The sequence below is a fragment of the Gekko japonicus genome, unplaced genomic scaffold (genome assembly GCF_001447785.1).
Source record: "Gekko japonicus isolate JY-2015 unplaced genomic scaffold, Gekko_japonicus_V1.1 scaffold202, whole genome shotgun sequence".
NCBI lineage: Eukaryota > Metazoa > Chordata > Lepidosauria > Squamata > Gekkonidae > Gekko > Gekko japonicus.
Genome location: NW_015170893.1, coordinates 410,813 through 430,455, shown reverse-complemented (window position 1 = coordinate 430,455; position 19,643 = coordinate 410,813). Strand labels below are relative to the sequence as shown.

The following is a 19,643-nucleotide window of genomic DNA, read 5'->3' as shown; positions in this document are numbered from 1 at the left end:
CTAAGACGAGTCAAGAGATCGTGTAATTTCTGAATGGCCACTGTGGCTATCACTCAAGTTTGAAGCCCTGCCTTCTATGAGGGCAAGCTTCTCTTCAAGCGAGTCCCATGACTAGTCTACTCTTTTTTCCCCCCATAGTGTTATCATTGGTCAGAGTGACTTGTCTCTCATGGTCTAGCCACTCCTCTTTCCTCCAGTTCCTCATTTTTTAATTATGAATGGCTAGTCGTATTGTCAATCAGAGCCGGAGGCGGGCTAAAGTTGGGCTGTGGGGCCGGCTGGTTTATACTTCCTTTTTCACCTGGTTTTTCGTCGGCGCTGGGGTGGCAGTAGTCATGGGGTTGCGGTGGACCGGGCTGGCGTTTTGGGCGGCAGCGTCGCTTGTGGCAGGTAAAGCTCCTCGTCTGTCAGGGATTACCACAGGCTCAGCCGGTAGAGAGTCTTCTCCGTTAGACCTTTTTTCGGGAGAGGGTGAAGGAGAGAAGAGAGATAATCTACTACATTTGGGTATGGAGGGGGTGGTCGAGCCGGTGGAGCTAGGTGTGGAAGCTGGGATGGGGCTCTGTCTTCATGGGTGAAGGGAGCGGTGTGCATCCTACTCGTAGAATGTGTATGTATGTGTATATATAGGGACGGAGAGAAATGGTGGTGGGAAAAATACAGAGAAGTGTTGGTGTGTGATGAAACCATTTTGTAGTTAAGGTCCGTTGTTGTTCAAATTAGTATCTTTCAGTTGTAATTGGAATTCAGTTTGTGTTGCTCATGGAGGTATTAAAGTGGTAACCGGAGCCGTTTCGGGTTTTTCCCATTTTCTTTTGCAACCGCTATGGCATCTATAAGAGTGAAAACAAAGGGAGCTTTTAAGTATAGAGCCGTGTAGGGCTGTTAATAAAGTAAAGCATTAAACTTACAGTAAAGTGCCAATAAGTCTATTTTGTGCCTGCACATGCACTAATACAGAATGTTGAGAAGCATAGCTGAATTCCTGTTAGGTTAGCTAGAGGCCAAGGTAGCTCTTATGTGGCAGGTACATGTAAATATTCTCCTCATTTTAATTTTTAAAAATGGAAGGTACCTGTGGTTGGCTGAAATTTTTATTGAAAAGGATGGAGGAGCTGCTTACAGTTACCAGAATGCCCCCCCACACACACACACACACCATGAATGCAAAAGCAGTCATCGAGAAAAAAATATTCAAAAGATATGTAACTTTTAGTTTAACTCTTAGTCTCCCTGTAGTAGAGAAGCCAGTATAAAGAATAATAGTGACTACAACTAGTCATAGCTTGCTCTTTCTGACTTCTAATTCTACTAGTGTAGTGTATTTCCGTATGTGCATATGGTCAAGAGCAGAATGAGACATTGGAGGAAGTCTCCCTTGTATGTGGTTAGGATTGTTGTCTAAGTGAGAAGATGTTGTTCCTTTTAAGTCCTTGGGTTAATTCATTCCTATGCTCTAAGTACCAGTCTGGTTTAGCTGAATCCAGGCTACCATAAATCTCATGGGAACACACAAGAAGTGATCTGTTCCTTTTAATTGTTATGCTGTAAAAATTAATAGACCGTTTCAGTGGGGTGGCTCCTACCTCTATCCATGACTCCTCTGAGCAAAGTGTATTTGTTCGTTAAACTTTTTATACCCCACCTTTCATTTTGGCTCAGATTTGAAGCCTTCCTCTAACTTAAATGGCTCTTCTGTCAGAGGAAGGCACTTTAGGCTATAGGAAGGCTACCTGGAGGAGGGTTGGATCTACCCCACTGTCATTCTCTTTTAATGGCAAGACTATAAAAAGGGAGTGAAGGATGTTCTCATCATTGGTAATCAGCTGATAATTGGTCAAGAAGGCAGCTGCTGGAACAGATTGCTCCCAAGGATAAAGCAGGAAGTGCTGTCTTTCATACCAGTTCATATCAAAATCAGTTTGGTGAATGTTGCTGTCTTGAGTTTATTGATGAGGAAACATGTTCTGCTCAGGTTTCTGCATGCTGAGCTGATATTACATTGAATATTTGAGTAGAATTATATTGGAAAACTATCGGGATATTGCAGAATGTATTCAAACCCATTACTGTCCTGAAGTCTGTTAGTAACAGGAATCTGGTAGAACATCTGGATTCTTTAACTTGTCTTTGAAAGTACCTAGCCCTGACAATTGTGAAAATGAATCTGAAAATGTGCAGATGTTGTAGGGCAATCTTGAAACACCACATTGGCTCCTCTCTTGGTCTTACAACCTCTAATCATACGCCTCTGTTGGTTGCTCTTATCCATAATTCTTCTCACACCGCTACATTAGTACTGCTCAAACAGTGGTTAAGAGTAATACAAAAGAATAAGTCTAAAACAAAATGCATGCGTAAATACTGCCAGTTATTATCACATTTGAATTTAGAATACAGAATGTAGAACTTCTGTTGCACACAACTGACATGTGTGGTCATATGTCCAAAGTGGTATGGGTTTGTATATTTCTGAGCAGTTGGCTTTCTAAGCAAAAGTGCAGAAATTGGCTTGAAGCTCAACATCAAAAAAACTAAGATCATGGCATCACTCCTTGGCAAATAGAAGGGGAGTTCATGGAAGCAGTGACAGATTTCACGTTCCTGGGATCCAAGATCATTGCAGACAGTGACTGCAGACATGAAATTAAAAGACGCCTGCTCCTTGGGAGGATAGCTGTGGCAACCCTTGGACTGCAAGAAGATCAAATCAGTCAATCGTAAAGGAAATCAACCCTGACTGTTCCCTGGAAGGCCAGATACTGGAGCTCAGATACTTTGGCAACCAAATAAGAAGGGAGCACTCACTGGTGAAGATCTTATGCTGGGAAAGATTGAAGGCAAAAGAAGAACGGGACGGTAAAGGATGAGATGGTTAGACAGTGTTATCGATGCAACGAACATGAAGTTGAGCACACTCCAGAGGACAGGAGGGCCTGCTGTGATGTGGTCCATAGGGTCGCGAAGAATTGGACTCGACTGTGCAACTGAACAACAACAAAGCAGTTGGTACACATAAACTTGTAATATGTCCCGTTCTTTATAAAGCATTCCAGAATTCAAATGTGTGTGTGAACTGTAACTATGAGTTGACAGTTATTATGCTGCCGCCTGCATTGGAAAATAGGGGACAAGTTTATGTGGGAATAATAATAATAATAATAATAATAATAAGAGAAGAGATTGGATTTATACCCCGCCCTTCACTACCCAAAGGTCTCACAGAGCAGTTTACAAACTCCTTTCCCTTCCCCTCCCCACAACAGGCACCCTGTGCAATGTTCCGTCTAAGCTGTGAAGTCTTGTGAGCAAAAATTCTACTTTGTGAGCTTTGTGAGCAAACGATTTGGCTACTGCATCAATCAGTTTGCTCTGGAGCCCACCTTCCTGAGCTGAGACAAAAATGTGTGAGCTGGAGGCTAAAATACTGTGAGCTAGCTCACACTAACTCATCTTAGAGGGAACACTGCCTGTGAGGTAGGTGGGGCTGAGAGAGCTCTGACAGAAACTGCTCTTTTTCAAGGACAGCTTCTTATCAGAACTATGGCTTGCCCAAGGTCACATCAGCAGGTGCAAGTGGAGGAGTGGGGAATCAAACCCGGTTCTCCCAGATTAGAGTCCGCGCACTTAACCACTACACCAAACTGGCTTCAATGGGTCTGTCTTGTAAGTAAAGGGCTTACAGTCAAGTATTTGGCCTGTAGATGAGCACATGGAATAGCCCATCCAACAGGGAAAAAAGATTTTTTTAAGTACCTCATAAAGGAAAATTTCTTTTTCCTTTGTGAGTGGAAATATATTTCTGAGTGTCAAAATACATTAAATATTTATTTGTTTCTGTTGAAAAGTCATCTATCTTAAGTGTAAAGATTTTTTTTAAAAAGTCTTTCTAGACCAAATATAAACATATCTTTGAAGGTAAGTACAGCTGCCACAATCTACCCCATCAACAGCCTACTTGCAGGTTCATCTTAAATGCTGTACTGGAGCTATGCTATCCTGGGATACCTGCAATTCTTGTATGTTCATAAATAAACCATAGCTCCCAAACTGTTAATATGGTTGATCGGTGAATGTGCCCTTGCTTCCCTTTATAGTGGTACAGAGAAAAAAAGCTACACCAAGACAAGATTGCAGTTTTAGAAAAATAATAATCTTGAACCACTTCCTTCATCTACGTTCTAATGACCTAATGGGTAGAAAATATTTACAGATGCCATACTGGTAGTATAAACATAGAATGACAGATGTTTACTGTCAATACCTGCTTTGTTTTTATATAACCTTGAGCAAGGTTTAATCCTGCCTTCAAGGTTAATGTGTGTAGAACAAATGAAGAAGACTGTTGTAGCCGGAGAACTGAGCCTATTGGAAGCTCTTGTCAGTCTGATGGTGTAATTCTGCCTTCAGAATTCTGAGTCGAATACAAACCTTCTGGAATTGCTAGCTCTCAGTTGCCAGTGTTGGGGCTAATTAGTATAAGAGTACCTCATCCTAATATTAGATCTGTGAGTGTATTAAAAGGATAAAATAATAATAATAAAAAAGATCTGTGGGCATATGAAATATTGTACATCTTGGTGAATTGCCCATCTTGCATTTCAAGAATATTTATCACCACTCACTCTACGGGTGAACATCTCAGTGTGAGTAAAGTTGTTATCCTAGTTGCATATATTTCAAAATATTTAATATTTGTTGTTGCTTAACAGACATATAGATAATTATTTTTCTCCTCCCTCCCCTTTCATTTTAGGTCCATTCTGTGTACGATGAGTTTTGTGTATATTTTTGTTAAATGTATGGAGTGCTCAGTTTGAATTTGGCTTTTAGCCAAAACACATTTGGTATTGGTTCTTGTATATGGATATAATTTGTACCTTTTAACCTGTATTTATATGATTGGACATTTGTCTTCATATTAAGATTAGGTACTCATATGCAGAACCATAGGATCATAGTTTTTAAATGGTATTTTAGCACTTTTGAATGTATAATTAAATTATATATATTTTGTACATTAGCACTACATGCATAGTGATATTTTAGTATTTTAGTTTTTGGCTACCTTTCTTCTGTAGGGTTGTGTTTTTCTCCCCTTTTTTGGCCGCACCAGGGCTAATGAGTTGCATAGGATGTAGCAATAGAATTTGAGATGTTACGTCACAAAAAGTGGAGATTGAAGTGATGGTTTGTTAATCCTCATTCCTTTATCAAAGTGGTTGCCCGAGAACAGTGGGATCTGACATTAAATTCCCTAGGATGGGAGAACCCTAACACCCAATCCACGTAGTAAGTGCAAGGTACATTCAGTGTCCTTTTGCCAGTGCATCCTTTTTGGCTCTGTGTGGGACAGCTTTGCTAGAAAAGAGCCTGAAAATTGTTTTAGACTGGATTCATCCACTTCCACATTTTGTAATCTGTTCAGGTTGCTTTCAATCCCATTAGTGCTTGCTTTGGTAGTGGTGTGCTATAATTTTATAGGTAAAATAACTAAAGTTCAAACTGTGTTTTCTGTAAATAAACCTTGTCTAACTATGCATCAGAATAACACAGTAAAATGTCAGGTGCTAGAATGAACTGCATCAGTTCAGAATGGAGGTAGGAAATTGTTGTTGTTTTTAAAATTTGCCCTTGTATTTTAACCTTACCATGAATAAAAATAACATAATAGGCAACAACCGTTTTTCTTTGGTGAATTTGTTTCCTCTCTGCCGGAAGATTAACTTTTTACACAGGGAAATGTTGAAAATTAGTGTTCCCTCACCTGTAATATGGTGGTCTATTCAGTTATCTCATTCTGTGGCTTGTTGAAGACCAGCAAAAGGATTGTGTGTGTTGTTGCTTAAAACGTTCTGCGTTTTGTCTTTCTGTTTCAGGTATTTTTGCTAATGAATTCAATGTATTACGATCTCCTGAGTCAGTCATTTTCCATCAGGGAAGCTGGCCAATACCTGGAGAACGAATTTCAGATCTGGCTGCATTATCCATGGGCTTCTCTGTTGAGGAAGTATGTAATTTATTGTGTCTGTCTCCAATCACAGTAATTGTCACTACTTTTGATTATTTAAAGTAGGCCTTACCCTAGGCAGTTGTGAGTCTTATGACACTCTGCTATTTGGGGATTTTGAACAAAAGGCAGAAGACCAGATTGTGTTTATGTGAAGCATGTTTAGCCAAATCATATTTATTTTATTTTTATTATAGTTCTTTCTTTTCCTGCTGCTGCAACTGAAATTGGTCTCCACAGGTTATGCATAGTTGTCATACATAGGATTACATTTTATCCTCACAACTGCCCTCTGAGGTTGATTAGACTGAGTGTGTGACTGGCTCAAAGTCACCCAGCAAGTTTCATGGTTGAGCAGAGATTTGAACCTGGGTCTCCCCAGTCCTAGTCTAACATTCCAACCACTGTATCACAATAGCTATCTGAGTGTTGCTGAGATGTGTTACTTTTTATCTGTAAATGGTTCCAGTAGCATGAGCTCTATAACTCTTTAATGGATGTCCCATCATAGCTTTTTTAAAATTTGAGCCTAACTTGAGTGGTTTCATTTTTTCTGGCATTTCTTTTAAAAAGCTTAACTAAAAAATCAACCCCTGTTTGATTACAGGACGTCTCCTGGCCTGGACTTGCAGTAGGTGATCTCTTCCGGCGTCCTCGAGCTACAGTTCTGGTCACAGTAACAGGGATAGACAAGTTAACGCTACCTGAGCGTGGTATTTCTTACCCAATTGAGAATGTAAGTACTAAAATGCTGTGAATTAAGTAGCTTTTCTAAAAGCCCCCCTCTCTCTCTCTCTCTCTCTCTCTCTCTCTCTCTCTCTCTCTCCACATACTTTAAAAAGAGTTTTTATAAAGCAATACTTGTTCACTGCTTTTGCACTGTATGGTTCAATTCTGTGTGCCAGTTCATTGCTAAATGTCAAATTTTGGAATGCTTGGGTTTTCAGTAAATCTGTACTGAATCCGTTTCCTGTCTGCTGTGTGAAAGGGCATGGTGAGGCTTCATTGTTGATACTTAACAGTAAGAATGATATGTTCGTAAAAACTACTTGGGATGGAAAGTACATAACACTTCCTTTTTGTGTCCAGTCAGCGCTACAAGATCCCCAGAATGAATATTTTGTTCATACTTCCTTATATATCCTCTACTTGTCTATTTGGTGCAGTGGGAAGAAAATTTTATTCCAATACATTTCTAACTCCTATATGTTCCACACTGAGCTTCTCTGGGGGATCTGTGGAATATAAAAGCAGTAGTGCTCCCACTAAACCACGAGGCTGGAATAAGATGTTTTTCCCACTGCTCCATTGTTTTCTCTTTGTCTCTTTGCTCCAGTTGGTCAGCCCTCTTTTTTTCTTCTTACAATCCTATTGGGAAGGCAAAGAAAATCTGCAGTGCCCCCAGTTCTTTATAAAGTGTCAGAATTCTTAAAAACAATGACAGGAACAATCCAGTCCCTTCCTTGTGCATTGCTGTGCGTAGTGGATTCCCTTAGCCTCAACAGAATCTGTTTCTCTGTACGCCCCCCATGTGTGCACATAGATATATGCAGAGCTACAGCAATTTTGTGCACAGCATCCAAATCCCAGTCCAGTTTAGAAGTTCCTTGTAATTCAAAAGTAGAAGGGTAAGATATGGGAAGCATGCATAGCCTTACCATTTACCCTAGTTACTTCTGTCTCTGTATGCGCTGTGTACTACTGTCTTCAGTAGTAGTGGTAAACAGGGCTTTAAGTTAATAGGAAGCCTTGGAATGTGTATGCTGCTCCAGCAGTTGGCCCTGTTGCACTCTGTATTTATTGTGTGTTTTATTTTATTTTTTATATTTTTTTGCTTACAAATTCAAATAGAGATGCAGAATTCTGTAATGGTGATTGAGAGTCATACACTGGGCATATGAAAGCAAAGGTGCAGGAGTAAAACTTAGCGCTCTCTGCACACCATCAAAAAGTGTTTGTTACCTTACATTTCTTTCAATGAATCTTTTATTTGTTAGGATAGTAGATCAGCTGAAATTGACAGAGATAGAGTCACTAGCTAAGTTTATTTAAAGCTTCTCAATATAGTCATCAAAGTTGGGAATACCTTTGGGTGAAAGTATCAAAATAATGTGGCATTTAAGTAGCAGTCACTCAGCCTGCAAAAACAAACATGAAGCATTTCAAATTTGAAAACCTTATGAAAACACAGCTGTGTGGACTGAGGATGCTTAAGAAATGAATTGAAATGAAATAATTAAAATAAACCTATTCATTGAAACAAGTCTAAAGAGTAACAGCATAGTCTGGGTCACCAATTTTATCCAATAATATATTAAAGTGTGTATCAGTGATAGGTACAGCTTTGTTTTTGTTAAGCTGCCTGAAGGTCCAATGTCTTAATTGAAGAGAAGTGCTGAGATGATTCTAAGAATCAGTTTGATGTATCTTTATTTTTAATGTAGTTCTTCTAACAGTGACTGTAGAACTGCATGTTTCTGTAACTCTGGGGGAACTAGCTAGTATAGTCACTGCATACAGATAACCTTACTACAATTAATGCAGAATCAGTTTCTTCATAAGTGGCTGATGCCTGAATATGGTTGCATGCAATGTGTAGGCAATTAGAAAGATGTACAATGTTTGCATTTCTATAAACTAGCATTTTTATATTGTTCTAGGCAGTTCCTTTCAACCTGGATGGTGTTGCAAATGCTATTCATACTTTGTTTTCTGAGGAAACCCCCGTAGTAGTACAGCTAGCTCCTAGTGAAGAGGTAAGCAACCAATTTGTTTCTGAAAGCACTTGACATGAGTTAAATCACTCTTTGTTCAGGTTTCCAAATACAAATCTGTCTAAAAGTTACAATGTTAGAAAAAAGTTGCTTGATCTGAATGTGTTCTCAAACGATTTGGTATTAATTCACTCTTGTATTGAACAACGGTGTTTTTCAGAGAGTCTACATGGTGGGAAAGGCAAACTCTGTGTTTGAGGACCTTTCAGTCACACTACGACAGCTTCGGAATAGATTATTCCAGGATAATTCCATTCTGGCTTCTCTTCCCCTTAATTCTCTGAGCAGAAACAATGAGGTAAGACATGACTAGATATTGGATGTGAATTTTTTTTAAATCTACCCTCCCATTTTTATTTAAAATTCTTCTCTCTTTTTTGCAGAATAAAATGTTCAGAGTGTGGGGGGTTTGCTCTGCACATTCTGTCAACATTTGTTTTACCCATCGTGTGTGTGTGTATACACATTATATATACACACACACATACTATATATATATATATAAAATAAAACATAATATTATAAATAAAATAAAAACCATAATATTATATATGGCTATTTTTCTGATTTCACTGTGGCATTACTAGCATGGATAGCTGTTAAACCTCTGGCTACATACAGTGCAAAGCATTCACACACAGATTTAATCTAGTCAAATCTGTCAGACATGATCATCTCAAGGCATGATTTAATCTTAACTGAAATCTATTTGTCATTGAGTTACTGATTAAATGATTAGTTGGTAAGCAACAGTGTGATGATATTGGCTCAAATGACAGATGTGAGAATTAGTGTGCTAATATATAAACTGACTTGGACTCTTCACCATGAATTAAATGTTATCATTTGATTCCTGTTAAAAATAATTAAGTATATTCTTTCCTTAGGTTGATCTGCTGTTTCTGTCAGAATTACAAGTCTTACATGATATCACAAGCTTGGTAAGCAAAGACACTGTTTTTTTGTTTTTTTTAATTTAATTTGACTGTGGGTTGGCAACTGGCACTCATTGGCAGAATCTGGACAAAAGAAGGCTGCCAGTTGGCTCCAGACTCAGTAGCAACAGACAGTATGTAATTTTCCAGCCGTGTTAACTTTTCAGCTGGCTTGATGCCAGCTGGCTGGGAAAACTTTAAACTGGAAAGAAGAAACAATTTGTGCAGTTTTTGAATAATTGGCATTTCCAAACCAACAGCTGTAGAATACAGGCAGACAGACAGAACAGAGATTCTGGTCATCCTGTCAAATGGCAAAGTTATTTTATTTCTGTTATTAATAATCTGCCTTTTTCACTGGGACTCAAGGTAGATTACACAATGTCAATCAATGCAATCAATAGGATGATAGATCTAGTAAGCAATGTAAATAGGACTATAAATCACAGAAATCTGAAATGGAGCTGTAGTCTGAACAAAGCATAAACATGAAATGTTGAACAATGCAGAATGTGGTATTACATGAATAGAAATAGTGCATTTTCCTGGACTGATCTGTTATGTGGTAACTCTGTTATCTTTAGTCTCTGTCCTGGATATTCCAGCTAGCCTGATCTCATCAGGTCTTGGCAGCTAAGCAGGGTTGATCCTGGCAAGTACTTGGATGGGAGGCCTCCAAGCAATACGTGGGTCATGATACAGAGGAAGGCAATGGCAAACCACCTCTGAACGTCTTGAAAATGCCTTGAAAACCTCACAGGGTCACCATAAGTCAGCTGTGACTTGACTGCTCTTTCCACCACCATTATCTTTATTAAAATGTCCTCCTGAACAAGTCTGTTTTGCAGGACTGTAGGGGCCTTCCTGACCTTCTCAGGCAGCCTCTTCCATAGGATGGGGCGACTACAGAGATGGGACATGTATGGGAGCTTGTTGGTCTTGTCCATTTGCAGATTTCAGATTTTTTTTCTGTGAACATGGGCCTTTTCTGAAAAAGAAAGGTCTGTCTTGTCTGTTCATGGCTCCAGTCTCCAGATTTAAGTATCCACAGATGTGGCTGTGTTGAGAATTAGAGGTATTGATTATTATAAGTCCTTGCACTCTCTGCAACATCCCCAAAACCCACAGCTGTCAATTAAGAGCAGAGCTAACAGTTTAACCAGTTGGCAGGCCTAATTAAAGGTGATAATTTTCACCACCAATGTTCCAAACGGATCATATTTTCCCTTTCATATTAGTATACAGAGAACTGCACACCACATCACATTATGGGACATAATTCATACTTATAATTTTAGAACAAAATAATTTGTCTGTGAATTTGGCATATGATACACTTTTCTATATGGAGCTGTGGTGGCTCAAGTGCTGGGTGGCCGGTCCTACTCCAGCCCAGATGATCTGGAGTGGGCGCTTCAGGATGTGGTGGGCTGGTTCAGACTGAGTCGACTGAAATTGAATCCAATGAAGACGGAGGTCCTGTGCTTGTGTCAGAGCGGATCGGGGGTAGGGATCCCACTACCGACCTTCGGTGGGGCGCCTTTGGTGCCAGCGCCGCAGGTCAGGAGTTTGGGAGTGCTCCTGGATGCCTCTTTAACAATGGAGGCCCAGGTAGCAGCCAGTGCCAAGGCGGCCTTTTACCATCTACGGCTGATCAGGCAGTTGGCTCCCTTCCTCGAATGCAACGACCTTGCAACAGTGATCCATGCGCTGCGGTGGCTCAAGTGGTTAAGACGCTTAACTGCAGGCTGTGGAAGGTCGGTAGTTCAGCAGTTCGAGACCCGGGTGCCGCAAGACGGAGTGAGCTCCCGTCTCTAGTTCCAGCTCCTGCCAACCTAGCAGTTCGAAAGCAATAAATTGCAAGTAGATAAATAGGTACCACTTTGGTGGGAAGGTAACAGCGTTCCGCGCGCCTTGGTGTTTAATTATGCCGGCCCCATGACCACGGAAACGTCTTCAGACAGCGCTGGCTCTTCAGCTTTGAAACAGAGATGAGCACCGCAACCCTAGAGTCGGATTCGACTGGCTTTCGAGCAAGGGAACCTTTACCTTTACCTATAATGTAGAAAAGAATCTTTAAATTGAAAGTGCACTCACAAAATTTCACTCACAATCTTTTTCCTGCTGTTTCCCAAGCTTTCCAGGCACAAGCATTTAGCGAAGGATCATTCACCAGACCTATATTCTTTAGAACTTTCTGGGTTGGAAGAAATTGGTAAACGGTATGGAGAAGATTCGCAGCAGTTCAAGGATGCCTCTCAAATTCTTGCAGACTCACTGCAAAAGGTAAGAGAAACATGGTTAAATGAATTTATTGAGGTGCTAGCCTAAAGCAGGGGAATGTTTTCCTTTACCCACAACCTGACTGAATGCTTCGTCTCTCATTAATGGATTGCATAACAGTGGGTTGGATCTTTTTTTTTTTTGCTTGTGAAAAGGAAGGACGTGTTCTTTAGCTACCCACATGATCCGAAAAAACCACTTGGGATGGGGTGGTAAATAAGGATGAGCATTGGTGGATAACTGTAGAATTAGAGTTGATGGCTGTTATGTATGGAAGTTCGACCGCGTGCAAGGCTGGGCCTCCCCGTGATCATGCAAAGCAGCCGAGCTTCGTCCCAGAGAACAATGGCCGGAGCGGATCTTAGCCGCACCTATCTGAGGGCTAGGATCCCAGCGAGGACCTATGGAATGCCTGACCAATGTAAATTACCTATCACTGGCGTTGGGTGTGTTTTGGGAGTGGGGCTTACTGGGAATATAAGCCGGCCTGCAAGCCGGTAGAGTTGTCTTGTTCTTCACTTAAAATAAAAGTAGGAGCTGAAATCACTGCATCAGTCTCAGTACTTTTCAATGGCCAAATGCGAATTTGTAGTCTTAGTGGGAGGATGGGAATCATCAGCTAGCTAGCTAGCTAGATAAGCTAGTAAAAATCTGTGCTTCTTTTGAAAGCTAACAATTGTAAAATGCTTTTAAGAAAGCGTCATAACTTGCGGTCTTGCTTTCTTTTCTTAACAGAAGCTCATTGTGCTTCACTGGAAATTGCCTTTGTGACAGCATTTTGGCAGCAGTTTCTTGTGTTGCGCAAGACTGCTGTCAGAGGGAGACAAAACCTGGAAACTTCTCTACACTTTTTTGCTTAATGTTTAGCATCACAAATTCTGACCTGAGAATAGTGGGCCTGGATACAGAATGTCATATGGCACACTCTTAGCTCTTAAAATTGCAGCCTTGAAACAATTTTCCTGCGTGTTTCCACTGAAAACAAAGTGAACTATGTTCTTCAAGTATTTTTTTAAACATTTTTATTGCTTTTTCTAGTCTATAAACCTACAGGGTCAAGGGAAGGGAACAACCTAAAACTACGAATAGCAAGGATCATTAATAATAAATTCAAGATACTCGACATTTCCCTATTACTCAAATAGTAATACATGAGAGTATAAAGTGAGCAAACACAATCTTGCTTTGCTATAGTGTGTGTTTCTTAGCTTTAAGATAATTAGTTTATAATAAACATCAGACTTTCAAAGTTACTCTATTTTGCTTAATTCTTTCCTCTATGCTTCTTATCAAAATCCAGTCTAACTTTTAAAGGTTTCAGAGCAGCAGCCCCTAATTCTGCTTCCCGGTCAGAGGATTCTGCCGAGCTGTTCGCATCATTGTCAGAATTTCACTCCTTTTTATCTTCTTCTTCTGCATTTATGTTGTCCTCCACTTTCTCATATCCGTCACTCGCTTTCTGTTGTTGCTTCAGGAACATTTTCGCTTTAGAAACAGAGTCAATCTTTTCTTTTTTCCCATTGTAGTTGAAGATAAGGCCTTCCAGTAATGTCCATCTGTATGGGGTAGTATGATTTTGCAAAAACAGTTCTCTGTATTGTCTCCTTCTTTTCCTGATCTCAAATGGAACGTCTTTTAGAACTTCGATTTGTTCTCCTTTGATTTTCAAGACAATTCCGTTTGTTGCCTTCAAAATTAAGTCTCTCATTGACCTTTTTGAGAATTTCGCATATACTTCACTGGGTAGCTTGGTTTTTTTTTAAATAAATTCTGGATAAGTATGATATACCATATCCATTTCACTTTGTATCACTTCTGCTGCTAAGCCTACCACGGGAGCAAGCTCTTTGCTTAAAATCTCTTTCAGGTTCTCTCCTTTCTGCTCCGGAATGTTTTGAAATCTCAGGACATATGCTGATTTTTCCGTTTGAAAAAGTAGCAATTGTTGACTTTCAGAGATTTTTTCTTTTTCCACTATCTCCAATCTTTGTTCAAAGTCTTTGGACTTAACGTCAACTTTTTTCAGCTTCTTGGTTAACTTCTCTGTTTTTGCTGAAGTTTCTTTAAGCTCCTTTTGCAACGTATCAAACTTGTCATTGAGGTTGGTCAGCTGGTCCAGTAGAGGGTGCAAAGCTGCAGCTATCATAAAATGTTGGGAGGGACCTTGCAGGTCATCTAGTCCAACCCCCTGCACTCCGCAAGGAGCATAGCTGAAAGATAGCCCTACATACCTACCTACATTTTGGGAAAGTCTATGGTTACTTCCGATTTAGTAACCGGAGACGATGTGCTGGCAGTTCCTGTTGTAAGTTTTGATTTTGCTGACATTCTTTCTGCTTGCTGTGTCATTGTTTAGTTAGCGAAAGGTTTTCAGAAGTCTCTGAAGGTCTGGTAATAAGTGTTTTCTTGCTAATCCACAACACAGTCAAAATCCACTCCCTGGGTCGCACACATTTGTTGCCAGTTGCAACTTAAACGGTGTGCCTTCTGTCACATGATCTGTCTTCCGTTAATCCTTTACTGCTGTACGAGTGTTAAACATTTTTCTTTTCAGTTTGCAGATGAGATGTACAACCTTTATGGTGGCAATGCAGTGGTAGAAGTGGTGACTGTGAAGACATATGACACACCCTTTGTGAGGAAGTCACGATCTATCCTAGAAACCTCAGAGGTTGGTATAAGCATTTAATTTCAATGGGCTACCAATGCAGCTTTGCACCTCAATCCAAAATACAGTTATTTTGGAGCCTTGTGGATTTTAGAGGCATATCCAAGCAAGTTATTCGACATGCAGTCTCACAATAATAAAGCTGCTATACCTTGAGTTTTATTATTTGGTCTCCCCCCCCCCCTTTTAAGAACAAAATGGAAGTTATTTTGAAGATACTTGAATGCAGTTGTTTCAGTTTTAATGTGAAGTAAGGATCAGCAACTTATTCAGAATAACGGCTTTGCCAGAAACTTCATGAGCTTGACAGGCTATCCCATCTAATTTACTAATCAGTGTTCTATAATTTTATGGACATATAGGCACATAATTGCAGTACATTTTATTTATTTATTTATTTAATTGTATTTATACCCCAACCTCCCCGCAAACGGGCTCAGGGCAGCTTACACACGGCACAAAGTGCATATAGTATATAAAATAGATAAAACAGTTAAAATTCAATTCCATCGAATACAAAGATAAAATTTCCCAACATCTTGCAAACAGAAGGGGAGAGCTAGGGCCGTAGATAGATGTTACCTGGCCCTCCGGCGGTATCACTCTATACTGGAGTGGTGGTGGTAGTGGCAGTGGCGGCTCCTACTTGAAAGCCTGGCAGAAGAGCTCCGTCTTACAGGCCCTGCGGAACTGCACGAGGTCCCGCAGGGCCCTGATCTCCGGGAGCTCATTCCACCAGATAGGAGCCGTCACTGAAAAGGACCTGGCCCTCGTTGCCGCAAGCCTGGCCTCCTTGGGGCTTGGGGTCACCAGCTGGTGTTGTGACCCCGACCGAAGTGCTCTTTGGGGAATATGTGGGGAAATGTGGTCCCTCAGGTATATCGGACCCTGGCCATGTAGGGCTTTAAAGGTGAGCACCAGCACTTTGAAGCGAATCCAGTATGCTATAGGTAGCCAGTGCAGCGCTTTCAGTACAGGTTGGGTGTGCTCCCACCTAGGGGCGCCCACCAACAGCCTGCCCACAGCATTCTGCACCAGCTGCAGCTTCTGGATTTGCGACAGAGGCAGCCCCATGTAGAGAGCGTTACAGTAGTCTAGGCTCGAGGTGACCGTCGCATGGATCACTGTAGCTAGGTCGTAGCGGTCGAGGAAAGGAACCAACTGCCGTACCAGCTGAAAATGATAAAAGGCCGATTTGGCAGTGGCTGCCACCTGGGCCTCCATCATTAAGGTGGGGTCCAGGAGCACTCCCAAGCTCCTAACTTCCGAAGCTGGCACCAGAGGTGCCCCGTTGAAGGTCGGAAGTGGGAGCCCTAACCCCGGTCTGGTCCGACCCAAGCACAGGACTTCCGTCTTCGCCGGGTGTAATTTTAGCCTGCTCCGTCTGAGCCACCCAGCCACAGCTTATAAAGCCCGGTGCAGATCTTCTGGGTTGGAGTCCGACTGGCCGCCCAACATCAAATAGTGTTGAGTGTCATCTGCGTATTGATGGCACCCTAGCCCATACCTCCGGGCAATCTGGGCGAGGGGGCGCATATATATGTTAAACAGCGTCAGGGAAAGCACTGCCCCCTGAGGCACCCCAATCTCCAATTCCCTACCATTTTGTCTGCTCTGTGGCAGAGCCATCAAAGACCGAATTGTTCTAAATAATTGGGCTGGGCGAGAGCTTACGGACGCAACCCTGGCTGCGTAGAAATCCCTCATCGCAGCCTTGACTTCCATCTCATAGGATCTCATAAACGTCCTATAGGATGCTCTTGTAGCATCGTCGTGGGCTCAGCGCCACCGTCTCTCTAACTGTCTTAGCTCTTGCTTCATCAGCAGGGGGCCAGCCTAGAGCGAGGGCGTAGAGGGCGCCAGGGAGCGATCACATCAATGGCCGTGGAAAGTCGACCATGCCAGTCGTCCACGAGCTCATCCAATGAACCGCCAGGGGGCATCGGATCCCGTAGAGCTAATTGAAGCCGCACTGGGTCCATTTGGCTCCGCGATCGAGCTAAAATCCGCTCGCCGCCTATACAGGGTCGGGGCAGGACATTCACACGGGCCTTCAGGGCATAGTGGTCCGACCATGGCACTGCTTCCGCAGTGATCCAGTCCACTATAATCCCCATTGCGAAGATTAAATCGAGTGTGTGCCCTGCCTGATGCGTAGGGGCCGATACATGAACACAATGCGTTTGCCATGCAACTTTTTCTGAAGTAATTTTCAAATGATAATTATGAGCCAGCTGTCATTATCTGAAGTTTGAAATCAAAACTTTTATAATAATACATTTGGGCTAACTTAACTTTAAAACTCTTCTCGCTATTTTATTTCTGAACTTTTGCTACATGGACTAGAAACGTCTTTCAAAAGTAGCCATAAATTTCAGAATAGTATTTTCTGAAGTATGCACAAACATACTTCAGGCTCATAGCAGAGGTAGAAGAGTTGTTTCATTAGAAATCTGCACTGGTTACAACAATATATTTTCAGTCTTTGTCTTTCAAGTACTTACCCAGAATATTCCTTGTGTTTCCTTGGGGCAATCTGTATTTTCATCTAATACTAAAGAGCAGTTTATTTTTTATGGTATTTTTTTCTCTTGCTGTAGACCATCCCTGGGAATCAGTATAACCTAGGATATCCATACAACTTTAACTATGCTGTGGTCTTCAACATAATTCTGTGGATCATGATAGGCCTCATCATAGCTGTGATTGTTATTTCCTACAACCTCTGGAATATGGATCCAGGCTATGACAGCATCATTTACAGGATGACCAACCAGAAGATCAGGATAGATTAAACACCAGCTAATTGCAACCTGAGGAGGAGTCAGTCTTCTTCCAGTGCAACCATCTCCATGCTGTTTTGCTTATTAATGTGAAAATATATTAAAGGCTAGTAGTGGACAGTCAGTTTGCTGAGTTGGAAAGTGCAATGGGTATGAAATTATGATCTAACTTCTATAAACAGATTCATGTAAATGATTCCTGTTTTGTGCCCATGCAGTATGTATTCAATTTCAGAGCTGTTCCTCTTGCTGGTTAGTAAACAATGCACTAAAAGTAAGCTAGCGACTTGTTTTGTGTTAAATTCTTTTTACACTGGAAGCTTAGGATGCTGAGGTAGTATTGGGTACTGAATCAATTGTAAATGTTTAATGTAAATAATTCAAGTTTTTTGTCTATAGGGGTTTAGTCATGTTTATGCTGAATCTTTAGTGTCAAAGCTTGTTGAAAAATCTGAGTTCGATGTTTACTTGTGAGCTACTGTACAGACTTTGAATAAAGTGAATCTTTGTGTGAAAGTTTCATGCAGAAATGACCCAGAATAAAGAGAAAAATAAACAGTGATATATGTTGCAGCAGTGTAGGGCTTGTAGTTGAAATGCTATGAATTAATCCAGAGAAGATCCCATTAATAAGCATAGCTTTATTACTATCTTGTTCTATGCAAAGGACAATATTAGCATGGCTGTGGAGTGAACTGTCAGAAAGACAGTGCCATTTTGTGCAGAGTTTTTCCAGTCTAAAACTGTGGTAGTAGACTAGATGAACTCTGTCCACAACTGCGTTGAGATGCAGATGTGAACTTGAATGCACAGTCATTGGTGTGCAATGGTGCCTGTGGTACGCATGCATCAGATAAGTGCCCTGACCTGGATAGCCTGGGCTAGCCTGATCTTGGAAGCTAAGCAGGGTCAGCCCTGGTTTGTATGTAGATAAGAGACCACCCAGGCAGTGGCAACCCCCCTCTGACCATCTCTTTGCCTTGGAAATCAAAAGGGGTCACCTGTGATTTGATGCACTTTACACACACGGTAATAACAGCAGTAGACCCTGAGTGAAATAAATTTTAAAATAGGTCTGTCTTTGAGCTGTGAAGCAGCATAGTTCCTTCCAATATTGTAAATTGTATAGCTACACTGTGCATTGATAGTCATCTGACAATTGGTGTGATCTCTTCTCTGTTCCATAGCATGTCGCAACACAGTCCATGCTAACTTAACCTATACAAAATAGGTGGTAAAGAGCAGCTTCAGTATGAAAAACTCAGTGGGCAACCTAGAACTATAATTGTTAATTTAATATATATCATATTGTGGAGAAATTGATATGTGTAAACTTATGCTTTGCCTTGGTTCAAACTATTAGCAGTATTAAAAGATGAGGGACTGTTTGAATTAACAAAAATGCCACCTTTAACCAACCATTGCCCATAAAAATATGGCTTCTTGTTTGCCATTCAGTTGTGTCTGACTCTTGGTGATTCTATGGGCCAGCTCTCTCCACGTTTTCCAGTCTTGTACTGTTTGAGTTGTTCCATGCTCCAGCTGGTGTCGACTTTTATGATGTTTAGCCACTATGTTCTATGATGGCCTGGTTTCCTTTTGCCGCTAACCAATCCAAACATAATTGTTTTTTCTAGTGAGTTGTTCTGCATGGCATGGCTGAAGTAAGTCAGTTGCAGTTTTATGATTTTTCCTTCCAATGACATGTCTGGTTTAGTGCTCCAATACTTGCTTGTCACCTTTGCTGTCCAATGAGTGTGCAGGAGCCTTCTCCAGCACCACAGCTCAAATGAGTTGATTTTCCTCCTTTGTTGATCAAGGGACATACTAGAAATACCTGAATATCTCCCAGTTGCAGTGGGCTAAATGACCATAAAACATTAATCCAGCTGAAATTACCAACTGAAATTAATAGACTAATTTATCTCTGAATTGTGTTCCTGGTATACAATGAAAATCAAATTAGGATAAGTCACGTCGACTGGCTTGCTAAACTTGAGTCTTAAGTATCACCAATAACAAGATGAGGTGAGATCTTACCACATTAGGCTGTGGAGTACAGTTGTATCATAGACCCCGTCCTGTATCTTCTATACTGCTGAAAATTTTCAGATTTAGGCATATTAAGAGCATGCTTATCTTGTGTCTTTTAGGGTTAGTCTTAATATTCTTGTGTGCCTGTCCCCAATC

At 41.0% G+C, this 19,643-nt stretch overlaps 1 protein-coding gene across 1 annotated transcript; it reads left to right on the top strand.

The window, feature by feature from the left end:
• Positions 1-307: 307 nt before the first annotated feature.
• Positions 308-19,186, top strand: ATP6AP2 (ATPase, H+ transporting, lysosomal accessory protein 2). The gene is made up of 9 exons (XM_015418466.1): positions 308-390; positions 5,880-6,010; positions 6,618-6,746; positions 8,671-8,766; positions 8,945-9,082; positions 9,672-9,725; positions 11,856-12,005; positions 14,557-14,673; positions 17,271-19,186. Exons 1-9 carry the CDS (start codon positions 336-338, stop codon positions 17,463-17,465), a joined length of 1,065 nt encoding a protein of 354 aa, XP_015273952.1. The 5' UTR covers positions 308-335; the 3' UTR covers positions 17,466-19,186.
• Positions 19,187-19,643: the final 457 nt, after the last annotated feature.